The 21,951-nt window shown below is 54.1% G+C and overlaps 2 protein-coding genes across 5 annotated transcripts; one reads left to right on the top strand and one right to left on the bottom strand.

The window, feature by feature from the left end:
• The first annotated feature begins 30 nt into the window (after nucleotides 1-30).
• Nucleotides 31-1,910, top strand: TMEM147 (transmembrane protein 147). Of its 2 annotated transcripts, XM_079119808.1 has the most exons (7): nucleotides 31-249; nucleotides 322-391; nucleotides 901-960; nucleotides 1,043-1,179; nucleotides 1,319-1,403; nucleotides 1,503-1,624; nucleotides 1,708-1,910. In XM_079119808.1, the coding sequence occupies exons 1-7, from the start codon at nucleotides 173-175 to the stop codon at nucleotides 1,829-1,831; spliced, it is 675 nt and encodes a 224-aa protein (XP_078975934.1). In that variant the 5' UTR covers nucleotides 31-172; the 3' UTR covers nucleotides 1,832-1,910. The 2 variants fall into 2 exon arrangements, with proteins under 2 accessions (XP_078975934.1, XP_078975935.1); XM_079119809.1 differs by lacking the exon at nucleotides 322-391 and having other exon boundaries at nucleotides 117-249.
• A 130-nt stretch (nucleotides 1,911-2,040) lies between these two features.
• Nucleotides 2,041-17,301, bottom strand: ATP4A (ATPase H+/K+ transporting subunit alpha). 3 transcript variants are annotated; one of them, XM_079119805.1, is made up of 22 exons: nucleotides 17,256-17,301; nucleotides 17,028-17,168; nucleotides 16,861-16,920; nucleotides 16,353-16,556; nucleotides 15,252-15,365; nucleotides 14,791-15,043; nucleotides 14,256-14,524; nucleotides 13,487-13,685; nucleotides 13,033-13,142; nucleotides 12,817-12,951; nucleotides 12,153-12,345; nucleotides 11,103-11,278; nucleotides 9,958-10,094; nucleotides 9,726-9,876; nucleotides 9,466-9,634; nucleotides 9,221-9,375; nucleotides 7,989-8,112; nucleotides 7,521-7,666; nucleotides 6,135-6,268; nucleotides 5,644-5,745; nucleotides 5,463-5,554; nucleotides 2,041-5,284 (listed from the first exon to the last, which is right to left on the bottom strand). In XM_079119805.1, exons 1-22 carry the CDS (start codon nucleotides 17,265-17,267, stop codon nucleotides 5,256-5,258), a joined length of 3,105 nt encoding a protein of 1,034 aa, XP_078975931.1. In that variant the 5' UTR covers nucleotides 17,268-17,301; the 3' UTR covers nucleotides 2,041-5,255. The 3 variants fall into 3 exon arrangements, with proteins under 3 accessions (XP_078975931.1, XP_078975932.1, XP_078975933.1); XM_079119806.1 differs by having other exon boundaries at nucleotides 17,259-17,284; XM_079119807.1 differs by having other exon boundaries at nucleotides 17,252-17,273.
• Between the last annotated feature and the right edge of the window lie 4,650 nt (nucleotides 17,302-21,951).

Below are 21,951 nucleotides of genomic sequence, written 5' to 3' on the forward strand. Positions count from 1 at the left end.
CGCGACGCCTGGGCTCGGACTACCGCTCCCAGAAGGCCGCGCGCGGGCCGCGGCCAGTCAGGTGGGCGCCAAGCCCCTGCCCGGGCTAGAAGAGCGCCGGCGGAGGCGGAGACCCGCGTCCGAAGAGGTCGCTTCGCGACTCCCGCGCCGGCGGGACCGGGCGGCCGGCGTCATGACCCTGTTCCACTTCGGGAACTGCTTCGCCCTCGCCTATTTCCCCTACTTCATCACGTACAAGTGCAGCGGCCTGTGAGTGCGGGGCGGGCGCGGGGCGGAGAGGGCGCGGGGCCCGGGCCGACCCCTCACAGCCCGCTTCTCCAGGTCTGAGTACAACGCCTTCTGGAAATGCGTCCAGGCCGGGGTCACCTACCTCTTTGTGCAGCTATGCAAGGTGAGGGCCGCCCGGACCCCACGTGTCTGGCCCCCAGGCTCTGCAGACCTAGGGACCCGGCTCTACCGCTGTCCCCCCCACCGTGGGATCTCTTTCGGGACTCCGCATAGGTCCCTTGGAGGATGGACCCCAGAAGGGGTGGAACCGGAGATGAGGTCTTGAAGCAACTTTTTCTTAGCGCTTTTTGATAAAATTGAGAAAAACCTCAGTTGTAGGTTGGCAAAGAGGGTTTTTTTGGTACGGTTAAGAGCGAACACTAACCTCCAGCCTGTCACACGCTGCTGCTAGCACTACCCAAGTAGCCACCCCCACCTCTAGACTTCATATCCCCCTGTGAATTTCCAGGCCCCTCAGAAACCAGACACCTATCTTCCGTCTCCCCTAGTCCTGTGATCTGTCACTGCCCTGGAATCTAGTGTACTGCTTTCTACATGCACACTGACTTCCCACAAAACACACGTGGTTTTTCCCCCTCACCTTGAGGTGACCTTTCTGCTTTCTGTTCTCAGATGCTGTTCTTGGCCACTTTCTTCCCCACCTGGGAAGGTGGCATCTATGACTTCATTGGGGTGAGTGAGGCAAGGGTGGGACAGGGAGTGAGTGTGGGGTCCCTTGGCCCTGTACTTACTCAAGCCTCAACCTGACCCACAGGAGTTCATGAAGGCCAGTGTGGATGTGGCAGACCTGATAGGCCTAAACCTTGTCATGTCCCGGAATGCCGGCAAGGGAGAGTACAAGATCATGGTTGCTGCCCTGGGCTGGGCCACCGCCGAGCTCATTATGTCCCGGTGTGTGCAGCAGCCTGGAGCCCATACTATCCTAAAAAAAGGACACCCGGGTGGACAGGGATGCTGGGGAGGGGGTGGCCTCAGTCTGGGTGTTAAGGATGTCTGGGTACCAGAAAACCCCTCCCTTTGCTTTCCTCAGCTGCATCCCCCTCTGGGTTGGAGCTCGGGGCATTGAGTTTGACTGGAAATACATCCAGATGAGCATTGACTCCAACATCAGTCTGGTATGCAGTCCTGCTGTCCTTGCCACATCTGCCTTTTTGCTGGTGGCCATATTTCTCCCCCAAGGCCTGGCCCCAACTTCTTTGCTTCCCTCCTCTTAGGTCCATTACATCGTTGCATCCGCCCAGGTCTGGATGATAACACGCTACGACCTGTACCATACCTTCCGGCCAGCTGTCCTTCTGCTGATGTTCCTTAGTGTCTACAAGGCCTTTGTCATGGAGTGAGCTCAGGGGGCTTTGAGGCTGGGTCCAAATTAGGGTGGGTTTTCTGCTCTCCTTTCCTCATTATGATGTTTCCCCACAGGACCTTCGTCCACCTCTGCTCCCTGGGCAGCTGGACAGCACTCCTGGCCCGAGCAGTGGTGACAGGGCTTCTGGCCCTCAGCACTTTGGCCCTGTATGTTGCTGTTGTCAATGTGCACTCCTAGGATTGGTGACCAAGACATTGGCATACCTTTTCCCTGCCTTTCTCCAGGTTTTAGTGAAGTAAACAGTATTTGGAAAGTTGTTTCTGCCTTTATTTCTCTATCAAGAACTGTTTCCCAATACCATCTCCACCTAGGTCTTAGAGACCCTTATTCTGGCTTTGGAACTAGACAAGCAAGGATGCTAGCCAGTCCACTGATTTGTACTCTGTCCTGACATTTTCTCAGACGCCTGGTTTTCTAGGGTAGATGAAGAGCTTAAAGTAGATGACCTTTGAGTAGCCACAGAGGCCTGGGAACAGTTGATAGAGGGGAGCTAGAATCCAAGAGAGGGCTCTTGAGGGTTCCTCCTCTCCTCACACCTTCAACCCGTCCCTCTCCCACTAGGCTCTTCCCTGGCTAGTCACCTCCAAGGTTACCAGCCCATCTCATGCTCTGATCCCTCCTCCGTATGACAGCTGGTGGGGAGGTCAATCTGTAACCTGTTTTGCTAAGTCACCCCTACCTGCTTACAATTTGTGACTTCTCATTGTGCCTTTGATTTTGACCTTTTATCTCTGGAGTTTTTCCCTGGGTTGATTTGCCCAGTCATATTTTTAACATCATTCAATCCAAGTGGGCACAGTGGCACACGTCTATAATCCCAGTGTCTTGGGAGGCTGGGGCAGGAAGATTGTAAGTTCAAAGCCAGCCTCAGCAACTTAGCAAGACCCTGTCTGTAAATGAAACATAAAATATAGAAAGGGCTGGGGATGTGGTTCAGTGGTTAAGTACCCCGGGTTCCCAGTATCAAAAAAAAAAAAAAAAAAAAAAAAGAATTTACAGGACCACTGTGGTTGGGCATAAGAAGATTTGATACTGAGCTTCTTGGTGCTTTGACTCAATCCTGTGCCCCTCACATCAAATCCTGGCTGAAATCGTCTCAGGGTGGAGTGTTGGATTAGCAACAACTAAGTAGCACAGCAGTGGAGCTCACCAGCCTGGATATTGTTTTAGATACCACCCTCTACCACCACCACCCACCCTGCAGTGGTCCATTGGGACAGCTCCTTGCCCCACCTTCTCCCCATCCCTGATGGGGATATACCCCAAGTGGGCCTTTGAACGTCAAGCTCTAGAGAGCCTACATGTTATTTAACTTCAGTCCTAGGAAAGGATGGCTCTATTCAGCCCTGTTATGGCAGTTGGTGTTTTCACAAGGTGCATTTACCCTCAGATGGGGAAGCCACCCTCTAGCCCCATCCTCCAGCCCCATCCTCCTTCAGTGCCCTAAGTAAAGGAAATTCACAGGTTTCTTGGGAACTGGGAGTGACTAATCACCTCAGTTTTAATGTGGAAAGTAGATGGGGTACATCCACAGCCCATCTGGGTAGACATGTAGTGGTGTCACTTTCTCCCACACCTCCCTCTCGTGACCTGCCCAGCCCTTTACACAACTGAGATAGGTGAAGATTGCAGAAATAACCAACTGTCTGAAATAATCCCATCTTATGTAGGATGAAGAGGGTAGCGTGGTTAGGGCTGAGGTGGGGAGCACAGGCTGCAATGATCAGATGTGATGGAGAGCCTGGGCAGTGGTGGGTCACAGTGAGCTGGCTGCAGCTATCAGAGCTACAAAGGGAAAACGGTCTCTGGAGACGCCGAGAAGTTGCCTGACCTAGCCTGGAGGCAGGCTGGGCTCTGTGGAAAGGATGTGGTTGGGGCAAGGTAGATGTAAAGGTTCCGAGGTTAGAATGAGGACTTGGCCTTTCTGGGAACAAGAAAAAACTAGCTGGAACAAGTTGAAGGAGGGTTGTGACACTAGAGGTTGGCAGACACCAGAGCTCTGGAGGCTGACTGGGGAATTGGTCAGGGCAATGGGGACCCACGGGGAGCTCTGGAAAGAGGGAGACAGGGTTAAATTTAGCTTAGAAAGCTGTCCTTGGCTGTTGTATGGAGGGAGGTATATGCCACAGGGCCAGGGCTGGAGCAGCAAGGGTAGGAGGATTGAGGCTAGAAGCCAGGTAGAGAGGTGGTGGTGACCAGTGGACACTTTCTGCTTGTCAGCAGAGGGCACAGTGGAAAGATGAGAAATGAGGAAAGGTGCAGAGAAGTCAGGGATAGCACAAGTTTGGGACTTGTTCCCCAAGGGTCCCCTACACTCCCAGGGAGAAAGATTCACACTGATGGGACAGTGATGCTGTCAGTGAGCTTGAACAATAAATGGAGACAAGTTTGGGGAACAGGCCTTGGTCACCCAGCGGGGGAGGCTGGAGCCAGATGTGGGCATCACTGCAGAGACAGAACTGAAATCATCAGAGTCTGTGGTGAAGAGGAAGAAGCCCGGGGCCCAACCAGGGAAACTCAAAAAAGGGAAGAGAGAAGCAAAGTGCACTAGGGAAAGGAGTGGCCGGCAGGGGAGGGAAGACAGGCACTCCAGAGGTTGGAAGGGTTAACTTCAGGTGAGGGGTGAAGACAACCTCCAGGGGCTGGTTAGGGACTGACCATTGCAGGGGCAAAGGAGTGAGCAAGCAGGATGATGCAGGATCCTATGAAGGACAGGGATGCTTGGTGTGGGGAAATTCGGATCTGCTCATATCAGGCCGCTCTCAGGAGGAGAATTGGTGCTGAGAACAAAAAGCCGAGGTGGTCACAGTGCACTTGAGGGGCTAAAGGGCATCTCTAGAGGGCGCCTGCAGCCACATCCTAACTTACCTTTAAATTATGCAACATTAGGCAAGGAAATTGGAATTCATTTTCCCAAGGAAGGTTTTGGGAGTTGGAGGGGTGGGGGCGGTCTTTTGTTTTGGTTTCTGTGTTTTTTGTTTTGTGGTGCTGGTAATTGAACTCAGGGCCTGGTGCATGTTAGGCAAGCATTGTACCACTGAGATACCCCACCCCTGGCCTCCAGGGGAGGTTTATTGAGTACGTACTGTCTGCCAGGCTGTGTTCTAGGCCCTGGAGATACTGCAGCCTGGATTAGTTCCTGTGCAGTAGGACTGTGAAAGGTCAGTGGCACAGATGAAAAATTCTTAAGACAGCACTTGGCACCAATTAAAAGCACAGCCAGTGTGGGATTGTTTTATTACTGTTAAACATAATATGACTATGTTTTTAACAAAGAGTCCCAGGCAGCCCTCCTGCCCAGCCTGGAATTCCAAGGACAAACACACCTCACCAGGAGCAGCCAGCTCCATATCAAAGCCTCGCCACCACCTCAGAGGACCGCACCTAGGGATTGCTTCCCCAGGAAGAGGGGCGCTTGGACTAGGGAAGAGCAGTGAATAAAGCCTCTCCAAAGTTGGGGTGCCATGGGCTTAGAAGCAAACACAGGTGGGGCCGGACTCTTGATTACACAGATGTTTCGGTAGCCTTCCCGAAGGTCCCAGGAGCCCCACCCTCACGTGCCTGTTCTGGATGCAGGGACAGCCTGAAGGCAGCCTGCCCTCTAATAGTAGAGTTCCTGGTCCCACCAGCCTGGGGGAGAGAGGGAGAAAGGAGTCTCAGTGCTGGGGGTGCCTGCCAGAGGGCCTCAGAGGTTATGAAACGGAGTTTGATACGGAGGGCTTGGAGACCAGAAGTTGAAGATCAAAGGTCAGGGCAGCACCTCTGAGAACGTTTCAGCCCTGCCTCCGCCCCCCAGTTCCACACTCACTCCCTGGGCAACAGCGAACTCCAAGTTTCCGAATCTCATCATAGATGAAGATGAGGAGACCGAAGGGCATGGGGACCAGCCACCACTGAAACCTGAAGCACAGGCAAGATGGCACGTGAAGGCTACCCCAAGCTCCGTATCCCCATCCCTCTGCTCACACCTCACTACCCCTCATTCATACCGGATGGGCATGAAGTTGAAGATGTTGGGCATTCCCGGGCAGTAGCACAGGAAGCAACCAATGCAGACCTGGAACACAATGGCGATCACCAGGATCTTGTTCCTGCAGGCGGGGCAGGATGGAACAGGCTCAGATGGGCAGTCTTGGGATGAAGAGTTAGGGACCAGATGGAAATCAGGGTGCTGGGTCAAAGCAGGTCAACTGTCAGAGGCAACTGGGATGCCCTACACTTGGAGCACTGGCGCAGCCCACACCTCTCCAGCAGTGGGCGCTGCCCTGTCGGCATCAGCCCTTAAGGAAACATGGAAGGGCCAGTTGAGAGGCACATGAAAGCAACTGAGGGCTGATAAGGAAGGCTTGGGTGTGTGAGTGTCTGACACACCAATCCGGTGCGGTGTTTGGTGCTATAGTGGGCTCTCATCCGGGTGTGATGGGAGTTGTGACCAGGGATGGGAGGGCAGGGTGGGTAGGGCTGGGCTCAGCCAGGACACCTGAAAAAGCCCTGCTGAAAAGCAGAGAGGCGGCGCGTCTTGCGGATGAGGACATCAGCGATCTGGCACATCTCAATGCTGATGAAGAACACAGTGTAGCAGGTGTACTGCTGGTACAGGCGCTGTCCGAATGTCTGTGGGCCAGGAGACAAAAGTAGCCTGAATCCAGACACAGAGCCTCTGCTGGCTGCTGGGCACCAAGGTCCTGGGCCATGAACCCCTAAATGCTCCTTTCCCCTTGCATCAGTGACTGGACTTGGAGAAAGGGAAAGATGCAGCATCTGCGAGGTTTGGGGGACCCAGAGTCTAGCAGGGCTTGGACAACTCTGCCTGGGCAGACAGTAGGCCAGGCTAGATTGCTTCACAACGAACAGAGAAGTGGAATTTCCCTGGCACCCAAAAGAAGGGGTCTGGCAAAAGGAAATTGGAATCCTGAGGCAGGATTTGCAAAGTCTCGTGACTCCAGGGGCAGGCAGATGGCAAAATGAGGGAAGCGGGCCAGGTGGGCCTCTGGGGAACCGAGGGCACATGCCCACTGACAACCATGCAGTCCCCTTCCCCAGCACAGCTAATTTTAATAGCAGCTAATTGTGTAGGGAGTCAGTGTTCCCTGTGTGTTACTTCATTCCATCCTCCCAGGAACCCTGTGCAGGAGGTAGATGACTGGTTCTCAGATGCCGGATGCATCAGACTCTGGGAAGGGCTGCTTAAAACAGACTTCCGGGCCCCACCTCCAGAGTTCCTGACCCCACATTTGCATTTCTCAGGCAGTACTGCTGCCGGCTGTTCCAGTAACAAACTGAAGGCCACTGAGGCAGACATCAGTATTATCCCCAGTTTATAGGTTAGAAAGCTGAGACAGAAAGGTGAAGCAACTTGCCCAGGGTCACACAGCTTGTGGGAGCAGTGCCAGATCATGAATCCAGGCAGTCTGGCTCCAAGATCTGCATTCTTAACCATGACAGTAAATAATTAAGGGAACTATCCTGACCTGGATTCTGTTATTCTTTAGATCAAACTAAACACATCTGGTAACCACATCCAGCCTCACTGTGCTCTAAAACTTCGTTGAATGGGCCACACATACCAGTACTCCATGTGAGGGACACTGCAAGGACAGTAACAGGAAAGAACTTCCACACTTACGATGCCGTGCTACTGTCAGGGAAGGGAGAGGCCCACCTGCAGCTGTGGGCGTCAGGAGCAGGGGGTGGGGCAGAGATGGATTGGGAAAGGCCCCTTCCCCCGGAATTGGCAGAGAGTCTGGGTGCCTGGGATGCTCTGGCTGAGCTCAGTTCTGTGTGGAGCAGTGAGTATGGACCACAGAAGGCAGGTGGCACTGGGAAGGAGGGAGGGAGCCATGGGACGGGTGGGAAAGGGGCTCACCCACTCCTGGCCATAGCTGTCCTGCAGATCCTGGAGGTGGTGGTCCTCCCACTGCGGCCGCAGCCCCACACACAGCAGAGGGAACCAGCCCTCCTGGGCCATGGCTGTGAAGTAGTCAGCGAAGCCAGCAAATGACTGGATGGCACCTGGAAGAGAGGCAAGGAGACAAGGAGGGGCAAAGATGGAAACAGGGACACAAGTTATGCAAAGAAGGTCCAGAACACAGAGAGCCAGTGACACAGAGACAGAAACAGACATGGAATCAGAGACAGGGACACAGGAAGAGACAAGGACCCCAAGAGAGATGGTTAGGAGCACAAGAAATCAAGGCACAGAGAGAAAAAGGAAAACACTTCCAGAGAACCCAAGACAGCAGAGACCAGAGAAGGAGACAGGAAGAGAGAGTGAAAACAAAACTGGGATCCAGAGCAAGTCAGGGAGGCCTGTCCTGGCCCCACAGGCACTCACCGATCTGGAAGTAGGAGTAGGCAGCCAGGGGCTCATTGACCAGTCGGTCTCGCTTTGGGTTCCGTGGTCGCAGGTGCATGATGTCGCTCTCCGCCTTCTCATATGCCAGGGACACAGATGGGAACTAGCCAGCAGCAGAAGAAACAGGGCTGAGGACTTGCCTGGGCTCCTGTCCCCTATCCTCTAGAGTTAGCCCCTTGGCAAGAACAGGGCTGAGGTTAGGAGGCAGGACCTGCCTGGACATCGTGGGTCCAGCTGGCCCCCATGGGAGCTCTGGCATGTTGGCCACGTGTTCCTGGGGTCCATCTCCATTAGAATGTCTGCTTTTATCCTGTGATCACCTTCGTTCTCTCCTCCTCCCCTACTCTCCCCTCCTCCCTCATCTCCTTTTTCTCCCTCTCTCTGTCTATTTTGGGACTCTGGTCTCTGGGGTCATCCAGTCGGGGTGCTCTGTTTCCTTGTAGTTTTTTCTCACTTCCTATCCCTTAGTCTGTTTCTTTGTCTCTAGCCTCTTTCCTTGTAACCGTGTCTCTGCTTTCCTGTGTCCCTGTCCCCATCCCCATGCCTCTGTCAGTTTCTCAGTGCCCCTGTGCCCCCCGCGACACCACCAAAAACAACTGTCCGTGACACAGTTGCAGCAAAGTGTTCTGATCAAGTGCACAGGCCTGGGGCACCTGCCTGCCTGGACTCATATCCGGATGTGCCACCTACTAGCTGTGTGACCTGGGGCAACCCAGGTCTATGCCTTAATGAGCTCATCAGTAAAATGGGAACAATAAAACCCATGGCACAGGGTGGTTATGAGGACAACATTAAGTAAATTGCCATGGGCAGGGCCAGAGTGACTAATAAACATGTCAACAGGGTTGTGTACCTGGCTGCATTTGGGGTTGTATCTGTGGCTGGTGTATCTGACAGGATCTGTTTGTCCATTAGAGATGTCTGCTTGTGATCCATGTTTGGCCAGATATGTGTGTCTGTTAACATCTCTGTCTCTGAGTTTCCATGAGTCCCTTGTGTCCATGGTCTGTCCACGCCTGCCTATTGGAGTGTCCACCTGTGTGTCTGACCAGGCCTGCCCACCCGCATGTCCACTCCTGGCCTTTGTTGATGTGTGCCTATGTCTTGCCCATCACTCTGTGTTCAAGAGTATATGTGGTGGCCGTGGCCCATCGTGTCCACCCATGGGCAGCACCATGGGTAGGATGGGGGCTTTGGGACTGTGGGCTCACAATGTCGGTGCAGAGTTCTATGAAAAGGATGGTGATGCATCCGAGGGGCAGCGGCACGCTGACAGTGATGTAAATGAGGTAGGGGGTCAGTTCCGGGATGTTCTTGGTCAGCGTGTAGGCAATGGACTTTTTCAGATTGTCGAAGATCAGTCGGCCTGTGGGGGCAGAGTGGGCATCTCAGCCTCCTGGCAGCCCACTGCCACCTGTGCCTGCACAGCCTGCCCCTTCCCTAGCCTGGCCCGGACCTTGCTCCACGCCTGTCACAATGGAGGCAAAGTTGTCATCCAGCAGGATCATGTCGGCTGCATTTTTAGCAGCATCTGAGCCAGCAATGCCCATGGCTACACCAATGTCCGCCTTCTTCAGGGCTGGGGAGTCGTTCACACCATCGCCTGTCACAGCCACAATTGCGCCCTGCAAGCAGTGGGTACAGGTGGGTGCAGTGTCAGCGTGACGCCGCCCAGGGCCAGCCCAGCCGTCTCCCAGCCTCCTCGCAGGGCCTCACCAGCCTCTGGCAGCTCTCCACAATCACCAGCTTCTGCTGGGGACTGGTGCGAGCAAACACCATCTCGGGGTGTGTGCGCAGTGCCTCCACCAGCTCTGACGGATCCATGTCCTTCAGCTGCATGCCATTGATCACGCAGGCGCGGGCATCCCTGGGGTGGGGGCGGCTCTCAGCAGGGCCTCGGTCTGGATGAGGTATGGGAGAACCACGGGGAGGACGGAGGGGGACTTACTTCCGATTAACCTGGTCCACGGGCACACGGAGGCGGGCGGCAATGTCCTCGACTGTCTCGCTGCCTTCCGAGATGATGCCCACACTGGCTGCGATGGCCTTGGCTGTGATGGGGTGGTCACCTGTCACCATGATCACCTGCATGGGGACCAGCAGACACCCTTGACACCTTTAGATCAACCCAGTCTCCCTGTCCTCCCTAGTAGGCATCTGCTGATACGCTCATTTATTCAACCGAGTGTGACCACCTGCTAGGTTTCTGGACAAAACAGTCAAATATGCCTGTATTTTGTGGAAGTGACATTCTAGTGGGGGAGACAGTAAATAGACAAAATAAACAAATTACATGGCATGTTAGAAGGAGGAAGGAAAATAAACTCAGTGAAGGAAGTGGTGACTCAGGCTAACTGTGCCCAGGGAAGTCCCCACTGAGCAGAGACCAGAAGGAGGTGAGGGAAATCTGTAAGAGCATTCCTGGAAGAGGGTATAGCCAAAGCCCTGAGGTGAGAATGTGCCTGAGCTGTAGGAGGAGCAGCAGAGAGAACAGCACAACAGGTGCCAACAGGGTGTGGGGTGGGAGGCTAAGGAATGAGCCCAGAGAGGGAGCAAGGCCCAGAGCTCAGAGGGCCTTAGAGACCTGAGGAAGGGTTTGGGCATGATTTGCTCAGCAGTGGCTCTTCCACCCTAGATTTGTCATTGAGGAACCATCTCTGTCCCCTAGGCCATTGGTTAAAGTGAGGTTCCTGCCCAAGATTGGGCAGGTATGCTATCCTCCAGCACAATGACTGGTTTGGGAATGAACATGTGACCCCATCTGGCAGGACAGAAGTGAGCTGTAAGTTAAAGCTGCAGGAGGTGAAGGGGCAGGTTGTCATCTTTACCCACCCAAATTGAGCAAATTCTTGAGAATAAAGCCAACAGTGACAAGAATAGAGCTGAGACTTGAAGAAAGGTAAATTCCTAATGACACTGAGCACCTGGATTCAGCTACACCTGAAGCTACATTCCCTGGAATTCTTCAGCATCATGAACCAATATATTGGATTCAAGCCAGTTTCAGGTTGGTTCTGCCACTAGGTTTCCTCATTCCCAAATTCTGCTACCCTCTGTTCTCACCACTGCCCAGTCCTCTCCCCGGTGGCTTACCCGGATGCCCGCTGTACGGCACTTGAGTACAGCATCAGGAACGGTGGCCCGGGGTGGGTCAATCATGGATACGAGTCCCGCAAAACAGAGGCCACTACTTGGAAAGTTCATGGCCTCCACATCAAAGGCATAACCAGGTGGGTAGTCCTTCTCATTCAAGTACAGTTGGCAGAAACCTGACCAGAAAATAGGGAGATGAAAGAGGAGTCCTGGGCAGACCCTACTCTAGCAAGGCCAGGAGATGAGCAAAATAATCAGGCACCTCTCGCCAACACCTGTGGACGCCCAGCATGTTATCTGAATCCATTCCCGTAACCACTTTGTGAGGTACATTCCCATTTTGCAGATGAGGAAACTGAGGCTTGGAGAGGGCAATCTTTTTGTACCAGTGGTTGAACACAGGAGAGCCACATCCCCAGCAGTCTCCCCCCCTTTTTTTTTTTTTTTTTTTTTTCATTTTATTTTGAGACAAGGTCTACTAAGTTGCTGAGGCTGACTTTGAACTTGCAATCCTGCCTCAGCCTCCCAAGCCACTGGAATTATAGGCACGCACCACCAGGCCTGACAAGAGGGAAGATTTCTTGCCAGAGGTCACACAGCAAATAAAGCGAGGGGGTGGGGTGCAGAATTGGACCACAGGTCTGTACCTTCCAGAGTCAAGGCAGGGGTTAGGGAAGTATAAGGGGTCAAGACAAAAACTGAAGGAGGTTGAAGGTCAGGACAAGGATTTGGGAATTAGGTCTCCAGTTGAAGCAAGGCCTAGGGAAGGTCAAAGGGTCAAGAGGAGAAACTGAAAAGTGGATGTCGGGGCAAGAGTTAAAAAAATCAAGGGGTCACGGTTTAGGCACGGAGGGGAATGGTCAGGGTGAGGACCAGAGTGGAGGGGCTGGGTTAGGAATTGAGGCTAGACTGGGGTCAAAGGTGAATATGTGCACTGGGGCAGATCAGATGAGAAAGGGCAGGGTCGGTGCTGGACCGGGAAGGCTGGGCCGGGAAGGCTGCGCGGTGTCTGTCTCGCACACCCGGTGACCAGTCCCGGGCGAGTCTCACCGAGCACGCGCTCGCCCAGGCCTCCCAGGCTGAGGTAGGCAGTCTGGAAAGCCTCCCGCCATTGCTCGTCCAGGGGCAGCTCCTGGCCCTTGATGAGGATGGAGCTGCAACGTTCCAGCACGCGCTCGGGGGCGCCCTTCATCACCAGCAAGTGCCGTGGGTCGCGCGGGTCCTCCAGTGTGTGGATGGACAGCTGTGGGCGGGGAAGGGGCGGAGCTGTGGGCGACACCACGGAGGACGGGGGCGGAGCTGAGGGCGCGGAGCGTGGTCTCAAGGGTCCTCGGGAGAGGGTGAAGGGCTGGCGTGTTGGGCGGTCTTAGGTAGGGCTGAGGGGCAGGAAGGGCTAGGCACAGAGCTTAGGGTCCTGGGCACAAGAATGGGCAGTTAGGAGAGTTGGGCTGGAAACGGGATTTGATGGCTTGCTACGCCCCACTGATGGCCTGATGGCCAAGGTTCGCTCGCAGAGGGGATCTCCCGGCTGCGAGGGACCAGCGAGGGGCTTAGACGTAGGTGGGACCTAACCTCAGGTGGGTCGGGGCTGTGGGCAGGACGACCGGCCGCTTAGACCAGGGAGAACTGCAGTACAGAGCGCCGCGTAGGCCCGCCCTAATTGTGGGTGGGGCCTGAAGTGGGCGGGGCGGGGCCGGTCGCTCAGGTTGCACACCTGGAACTTGTTGGTGGAGTTGAAGGGGATCTCACAGACTTTGGGGAAGCGGTCGCGGTAGCCCATGGCATTGCCCAGCGTCAACTCCGAGAACTTGAGCAGCGCAGTCTCCGATGCGTCTCCGATCACTATGCGCTGGGAGCGGGGACCGACTGTCAGGATCGAACCTGGCTTCACCAGGCTCCCAGCATGGCCCAGAGTCCCCCAGGATCTCACCTTGGGCACAGGCACCGCATCCTGGCCGGACTTGAAGGCCGCGCGGTTGCACAGCGTGAGCACGCGGCACAACGCCCGCCACGTCTCCGAGGACTGGTCGAACGTCTGTCCTGAAGACCAGACGCCCGGGCTGGCCGCGCGAGGGAGCGGATCTCCCAGACCAGAACCGAGCACCTCCGAGCACCTCCCCCTGCGTTCAGGTTGGAGTCCCCTCCCCAGGCCTGGGTGGGACCAAACTCCTTCCTCATACCCCAGAACAGAGCCTTCCCTCTAGAGTCAATATCCAGTTTTCTGTAAGACCGGACATAGCACCTCTTCACAAATCAGGAGCTGAGTCCCCCACTGGACACAGTGCCCGCCCCTTCCCATGAAGACAAGGCCTTCCCAGGCTCCCTTCAGGTCTCCACCATCCACTGGATCCTGTCCCAGTACTTGTCCCCTCCCATCTTCACACCTGACTGATCTTCCGTGGTATCAGCTGTATGGATGTGGTTGTCAAACCACAGATGAGACACAGTCATGCGGTTCTGAGTGAGGGTCCCGGTCTTGTCAGAGCAGATCACCGATGTAGAGCCCAGGGTCTCCACTGCTTCCAGGTTTTTGACTACACAGTTCTTACTAGCCAGCCGTTTGGCTGTCAGGGACAGGCAGACCTGGGGGAGAGGTGATACACTCAGGCACCTGGACAAATCCTGCTTCCAGTCCCATTTTCCTCCACTCACAGTACTGGGGAATTCTTCACACCAGCCACAGCACTTCAAGCACAATATGCTTCTACCAAACACAAAACAAAACAAAAACCAAGCTTTTGCCTCCTTTCTGTTGTCCTGTCTGAGATTCCTCCTTGGGATGCTTTTCCTAGTCTAACCAGATACACTCTGAGCTGTCCCAACTGAGATTCCACATGTCCTATTATGAGCACAATCAAAATGAGAACATGGGTCCCCCCAAAATGCTGACCGCATAAGGCCTAGGTACAGGGCAGCTGCCAACAGGGGACCTCGGCCTCCTCCGGTCAAGGACTCTGTCCATCTCTGAGCCCTCATACGTGGCCCAGAACATGGCCTGAAGTAGGTGAATGAATGTGCGATCGGATGGTGGAGGGCAGATGGGTAGGTGAATGGGCAGAAGGACAGACAGGAGGGTGGAGGGTAGAAGCCTGGATGAATAAACAGATGGGCAGACTCTCTGCTTCCTGCACCCCCTCTCGCCTCCTCACTCACTGTGACAGTAGCCAGCAGTCCCTCGGGCACATAGGCTACCACAATGGCCATGAAGAAGACCATGGCCCGCAGGAAGGTGTAGCCGATACACATGGCCACCACAAAAAACGTGGCACCAAAGAGGATGGCTAGGCCTGCGATGATGTCCACAAAGTGCTCGATCTCAATGGCGATGGGCGTCTTCTCATTTTCCACTCCCGAGGCCAGCGATGCGATGCGCCCAATGATGGTGCGATCCCCTGTGTTCACCACCAGGCCCTGCGCTGTGCCTGCAGGGGACCGGGAGGGGCTCAGGTGGGGTGGGCAGCACTGGCATGTGCCCTGAAGATGGGACGGTCGGGAGGCAACAGAGACAGTGTGTGATGGGAAGAGGGTAGGTATAGCGGGTGATAGAGTCGCATGCCCTGGAAAGGTGGCAGTCACACAGGGTGGGAGGCATATGTCACAAAACATAACTGAAGAGCCGGCGGGAGCTGTCATGGGAAGCATGGGGGCTGTGTGGCTACTGAACAGGTGGGAAAGGGGCTTCACAGACCCTCAAGGCACATGGTAGAGAAGAAGGCGATGTTGCGGGTCTCCAGTGGGCTCTCGTGTGTGCACTCAGGCGAGCGGGTCTGAGGCTCAGACTCTCCGGTGAGTGAAGAGTTGTCCACCTTGCAGCCCTGGGCTGCCAGGATGCGGATGTCAGCTGGCACACGGTCCCCACCTTTCATCTCTACCAGGTCACCCACCACAAGCTGATCCGCGTTGATCTGAAACTTGTCCCCATCTCGGATCACAGTGGCTTGCTGTGGGGCAGGGGTGGGGGTGAGGTTTCTGAGAGCAAAGGGATGTGGGGAGGTGAAAGATGGGGCAGCTGAGGCCCTAGGGGAGACATGGAGGTCACAGTTGAGGGCAGGGTGGGCCTGATAGAAGAGGCCACAGAGACATGCCAGGAGCCTGCCTGGGTGGGTTTGGAGCCTCTGGAATCTGAAGAGACCAGGCCTGGGGACCCACCTGGGGCACAAGGTTCTTGAAGCTGGCGATGATGTTGGTGCTCTTGAACTCCTGATAGTAGCCGAAGCAGCCAGTGACCACGACCACAGCAATGAGGGCAATGGCCAGGTAGAGCTGCAGGAGGAGTAGGGGGCTGGGGCTACGTGTTAGGGGTTAGAGGCTCCCTGCCAAGACCACGCCCCACCTCCCGGTCCCCCGGAATTCTCAAGGTCACCTCTGTGGATCCCCCTGTATTAGGAAACTGGTGGGCTGAGACCCACCAGCAGGTTCTGCACGTGCACATCCACCTGTCCTACGTCTTCAGTCTCTCATGCCTTCTGCCCTTTGGCTCCTGAATTCTGGGTCTCCCACGGTCCTATTTCCTGTGGCTTGGGTCCCGTGTCAGTATGCTCCTTGGTCCAATGCGTTCCCTTTTCCTGTATCTCCCAAGTCTTTTATGGCTGAGGCCTTAGGGTCTGGAGCTATCTCCTCCTGCGTCTGTTTTCTGTAATCTGCATGCCACCCTCTGTATCTCCTGTGCCTACTAGTTCCTGTGTCCTCATGTCCCCATACCCATGTGGTTGTGTCTATGTACCTCTTAGTCCCTGTTCCATGTCACCTGTCCTATGACTTTTCATACCTCTGCCCAATGTCATAATTGTCCCTGAGTCCCCATGTCCTGACCCTGTCATATATCCAATGTCCCTTTGTCCTGCATCTCCATTTCCTCTCTATCTGCTTCTATGTCTAGTTTCTGATATCTCTCCAGTGCTGTATCCTATGTCTTATGTCCCTTATGTCCCTGGTGTCCCATATGGTGTCCTAATGTCCCCTGTGCCCTGTGGCCTTAGTCTGTCCTCTGTCTCCCATGTCCCAGTCGTACATATTGCGTTTGCATGTCTTTATATCCCACCAAGTTAAGTCTTCCTAAGACTCCTCCCCGGTGTCCCTGTGACCTGTGCTCTTGGGTGTGACTGCATCCCTCAGGATCCACGTCTCAGGACTGCATCTCTATGTCTGAATTCCCATCCTATGTTCCTTTTGTCCTGAGTCCCAGGCTCTCTGTCCTCTGTCCCGCCGGTCCCTATATCCTGTGGCTGGCCTGCAGGGCCCACCGCTCACATTGTCATCGGTGGTGAGGTCGCCCTCACTGGCCTGGATGGCAAAGGCAATGAGGCAGATGGCAGCGGCCACCCACATGAGGCACTGCAGACCTCCTGCCAGCTGCCGGGCAAACTTGACATACTCGGGTGTGCCCCGCGGTGGCCTCAGGGCATTGGGCCCATCCCTCAGCAGCAGCTCAGCTGCCAGGCTTGCAGACAGGCCCTGGGAACAGAGGGGTGGGGTTCTGGAGGTCACAGGGCCTTCCTGTCACCACACAGCCCTCTGCCTGTCTCCCTCCCCGCTTCCCCTCTCCCCCATCTCTCTGTCTTGTTTCTCTCTCTCCCCCCGACACCCCTATCTTCCTATCTCCCCTCCCATCTTTCTTCCTGTTGTCTCTCTCCGTCTCTGCCCCTCCCTGTCTGTCTCTCTGTCTCTCTCTGAGCTTAGCCCCCAAATGCTTTGCTCTCCTCTCTCCTCTCTCCCCCACTTGCCCTGCTGTGCCCGCTCCTCCTCAGCCCCAGCTCACCTTGGTGGCACTGGTCTTGTATTTCTGTTCCAGCTCTACCACGGACAGCTGATGGTCATTCTATGAGGTGGGGGACAGGGCGCTTGCTGTGGGCTCTAGCCGGCTCCCACCCTGACCACGGCCTAGCTCCAGCCCCCTCCCCAGCCCGCAGCCCGGCCGCAGCTCACGATCTCCATTTCCTTCTTCATGTTCTCCAGTTTCTCTTTCCTCTTGCCTCCCCCACCGCCTGCCTTCTTCTTGCTCATCTTGGCAGTCATGTCCCCACCAGGGCCAGAGTCCAGCTCCACAGAGTAGAGCTCGTAATTCTTCTAGGAGATGAGATGGGACAAGGGAGGCATCAGATGCCACCGGGACTCTGCGCCCACCCCCAGGCCCCCAACCCAGGACCCACTCACTGCCTTCCCCATGGTGCAGAGAGCTCTGCTGCTTGGCCTCCGCGGAGCTGGGGCTGCCCAGCTCTGATATACCCAGGGAGGGAGGGGTGGGGCCCAGCCGGCCGAAGGGCTCCTTGGGGTGACCTCCAGGCATTTCCTACCGGGCTGCCCCAACCTGCCCAAATCCCAGTACAGCCTGCACGCAAATCAAGAACCACCAGGAACACCACAGCAAGGACAATAAAAAGAACAAACACGTGGTGATGTGTGGCAGGCACGGTGCTACTGGCTTTCGTGTGTGAACTTAAACTTCCCACTCCCTTCACAGATGGGGGAACTGAGTCACAGAGGGGTCAAGCCACTTGCCCACAGTCCCCAAGTGAGGACACGATAAAGTCAGGACTCAGAACCAGGTAGGTCAGGTGCAGAATGTCCCTTTGTAGGCCCAGTCACCAGCAGGAAGGATGCTCATAATAGTCTCTGTGATGGCTGTCGTTTACTGAGGACTTATCATGGGCTGGCCCTGCCCTGTGTGCTTCACTCAAGTGGTCTCCTTAGCTTCTCACAACAGCCCTGTAAAGTTCTGTTCTCTCATGAACTCACTGTACAGATGAGGAAACCGAGGCCTAGACAGGTAAGGATCTCATGTAAGGTTGGCATGCCTAAGGATTCCAGCCCAGTTTTGACCCTGGAGTCTGATTCTTACATGGTACTACTAATCGAAGACACCAAACATCACACCAGTTGCCCCAAGAATATGCTAGGTTTCTCACATGTGATCTCACAGGTTGTCATAACAAACCCCTGTGAAGGGACTCAATCATTCCATTGTACAGAGGAGTAAACTGAGCCTTGGAGAGGTTCAAAGAGGGTCTCAGAGACTCTACACAACCAGCTACAGCCATCAGAGCTCTTACCCATCCCTCTGTCCCCACCCCACCCTGCCAGATAGAGGAACCAACGTGAGAAAGGGGGAGAGGATGTGTCCAAGCATCCTGGCCCAAACTCGGTGTTCCGTGCCCTGTGCCAGGTACTAGGAAGTCCAATACCCCAGGTAGGGATCTCTGGGGGCAGCAGTGAGGGGCTGGACTGGTAGAATGCTAGGGTCCTTGGTATGGCCATGCTGTTGCCCAGGGGGTGGGTATGTCCCTGGGGCCGGTGAAAGTGGACCTGATTAGATAATTGCCTTGGTGATGTCCTTCTCATCTGGAGCAGGTCACCTGGGAAAGTCGAAGCCGTTGGGCAGCCTGAGTTCCTCCCCACACCCACCCTTCTGCTCTTGCCCAGCCTGCTACAGAAAACCCCAAGAGAGGGATAGCACGGGGTGCAGTCCCCAACTACCACTGCGGTGACACCATTGGTGCACTGAGCTTCATCTCTGAGCCATGTGTGTAAAGCAGCTGGTGTCCCTCCTCTGCTTACAACCCTTAAAGGCTTCCCTTCTTGCTCAGAGTCAAATCCACAATCATTCCTGCAAGATCTGAGCTTTTTAAAATGTTTTCACTTTATTTATTTACATGTGGTGCTGAGGATCGAACCCAGTGCCTCACCCGTGCTAGGCAAGCTCTCTGCCATGGAGCCCTGAACCAGCCCGATTCCTGCGAGATCTGACCCTACATCAGTTCTCAGCCTCCCTCTCCCTGACAGTCGCCCAGACACTAGCCTCCTTGCTGTGCTTGTACAGAGACCAGGGTCTTCCTGCTTCAAGACCTCAGCCCTGGCAGCTTCCTCCGCTGGTACCCTCTTCCCAAGATATCTACGTGGCTCCTTCCCACTTCCTTCAGGCCTCAGTGAAAATGTCACCTAGGTCAAGAGTCCACCCTGTAACACCTTCATCCCCTTCACCTTCCATTCCCTTACCTTACCTTATCCACACCTCCTGCTCCAACTGACTTTGTATTTTATTTTTATTTGTTTGGTATTCACCTGGGCTCACCAGAAGGAAGACTAGGACTAGGTTGTATTTGTCCTGTATGTACACTCCCAAAACATTTGCCCTCAAGCACACAGTAAATGCTCAATAAACATTGCTGAGAGCTGAACAGGATTTAGCTCACTGCTGCTTGGGAATATCCACTAGCAAATCTGCAGTGCTGGGGAGGCTCTCAGGAATTCTCAGTCTTTGGGAACTCCTCTGGTGTACTGCACTGTCTCTGGTCCCTCTACGTTGGCTACCAGCTGCTGTCCCCCAAGTTCCCAGGACCTGGGGCAGCTGCAGGGGTCCTATCTGCATAAATCAGGGAATCTCACAGGCAAAGTTCCCATTGGTGAGACTGAGGAACTATCACTGGGAGCAGACAGCTGGCTGAGATACCTGCACATCTCTGCCAAACCAAGGCTGTCCCTCTTGAATCTCTGCTTCATTTGTTTTCTCTTCTTTCTCACTTCTTATTTTTATTGTGTTACTGTAAATTTCAATTTTTCACTTTATTTCAACCTATAAGTTACAAAGATAGTAAAATGAACACCTTCCTGCCCTTCACCCAAATTTAATGATTTGCTACATTTGTGCTAGATAGATGGCTGGATGAATGGATGGATGGATAGATTTATTGATTTAAAGGTGTTTTTTTTTTTGGCTGAATAATTTGCGAGACAGAAACAGGAATGTTTTTTATCCATACATATGCATGTGTCTCCTGTGAATAAGGACATTCTCTTAAGTAATCACATTCTAATGAACACATTCAGGAAATTAACATTGATAAAGGCACCATGGTAACTAGATTAGAGAATTTGAGTTTTCCCATTAATGTTCTCTTCCTAGCCTAGGATACAAAGCAGGATCACCCCTTGCATTCAATTATCGTGTCTCCCTGGTTTCCTCTACTCTGTGACATTTCCTTAAGTCCTCTTGCTTTCTTGACCTTGGCCTTTTAGAAGAATATTAGTTACTTTGTAGATTTTCCTTCAGTTTGAGATTTTCTTCAGTTTGAGAAAAGAAAAGATTTTCTTTTCCTTAGAAAGAAGGGTCAGAGGATGAACTATTAATCAGATGGGGATAATTAAGTGGTTTTTAAGGGGAATTTGAATAAGCGTTTCCTGGAACCGCATCCATACACACCCTCAGGGACTTAGTGGCCTCTGGGGCCTGATGGGCTCAGACCCCCACTGTCCCTCCTTCTTCCCAGGTGCCATTTTTCCTTTCAGGCTTGAGGACTCAGCCTGCCCAGACCTTCTGTTTTTCAAACCGATCGTTTCAGGATTGCATGTGATTTCCTCTGCTAGAAGGTGCCCCGCCTCTTCCCAGTCTTTCGTCTTCCACTGCTGCTCATCTTTTGTGTCAGGCACAGACGTTCCTTCCTCCAAGAATCCATCTTGGTTCAAGCACTTCCCTGGGGTTCCCTTTCACAGCCTTGTCCTCTCTGCCTGAGTTCCCTCCATCACTGCGCTGTCACAATCTGGTGCTGTTTCCTCTCCCCTCTGGGCCCCATGAGGATAAGATTCAGAATACCACAGTCACCACTGTATGCATTTTCCATCCCAGGGCCAGCCCAGGCTGGCCCCAGGGACTGTTTGCCGAGTAAAGGACCTCATTGTGACCGTGACTGTTGGTACATGTTTGCATCTCCCTGATAAGATAGTGGACTCTGCAATGTCCTTCATCTCCTGGGCAGGTCACCCTCCCTCCACCTCCAGACCCTAGGAAGGTGGAGATAGGGACTGGGCAGGAAGGGACCTTGCTCCCTCATCTTCAGACCAGGCCCTGGGGCAAGCAGTGGGTCAGAGCAGGCAGCAAGGCTTGGCTCCCAGTCTGACTAGATGGGCAGCCAGGTCCTCTGCATCTCTCCTTTCTCCCTCCTTTGTCCAGATCGGGAAGTCAGCTGTCCTGGGCCTAGGTGCAGAGCCCTTCATTCACTCCGGAAATCGCCAGGTCCCTTGTTCTGAACCTTAAGTTCATACCCAGAATCCAGCTCTCTCCCTTCTCCTCTGCTCCCACCTTGGCCCAGCCTTCTCCCTCTGCCCAGCCGCCTGGACACTCCAGCAGCCTCCTCCCATCTCCACAGTCTGCTCCTCAAACTCAGTCAGAAGGAGCCTGGGAACTCCTGAGCCAGATCAGAGCCCCCTGGCCTCAGTCAGCTGCACCTCACTCCACCTAAAAGCAAAGTCCTCACCTGGCACACAAGGTCCCCTGTGAGCTGGCCTTGTCACCTCCCTGTGCTTACCTCCTCCCACTGCCCCTGGTTCTCTTCATTCCAGCCACACTGTTCCCCACCACTCCTTAGAAGCTGCAGATGGGCTCCTCCCATCTCCACTTAAACTTGCATTCCTTAGAATTTAGCTCCTTTGCACTTCCTTGCATCCTTGTTGTTTTTTAAAACACATCGGTGGTGCACACTGGTAATCCCAACTGCTCAGAGGACTGAGACAGGAGGATCTTGAGTTCAAAGCCAGCCTCAGCAATGGCAGGGCACTAACCAACTCAGTGGGACCCTGTCTCTAAAGAAAATACAAAATAGGACTGGGGATGTGGCTCAGTGGTTGAGTGCCCTTGAGTTCAATCTCCAGTACCAAAACAAACAAACAAACAAAAACATGAATTCCTTAGTTTATTTTTTCCCCCTAGTTATTATTTAGAAAGAGACTCTGCATCCAATTTGAATCTTGAAGTCACTGAGCACAGTGCCACACATCTGTAATCCCAGTGGTTCAGGAGGCTGAGGCAGGAGGATCATGAGTTCAAGGCCAGCCTCAGCAAATTAGCAAGGCTCTAAGC

The sequence above is a fragment of the Sciurus vulgaris genome (assembly GCF_902686455.1).
Source record: "Sciurus vulgaris genome assembly, chromosome: 17".
NCBI lineage: Eukaryota > Metazoa > Chordata > Mammalia > Rodentia > Sciuridae > Sciurus > Sciurus vulgaris.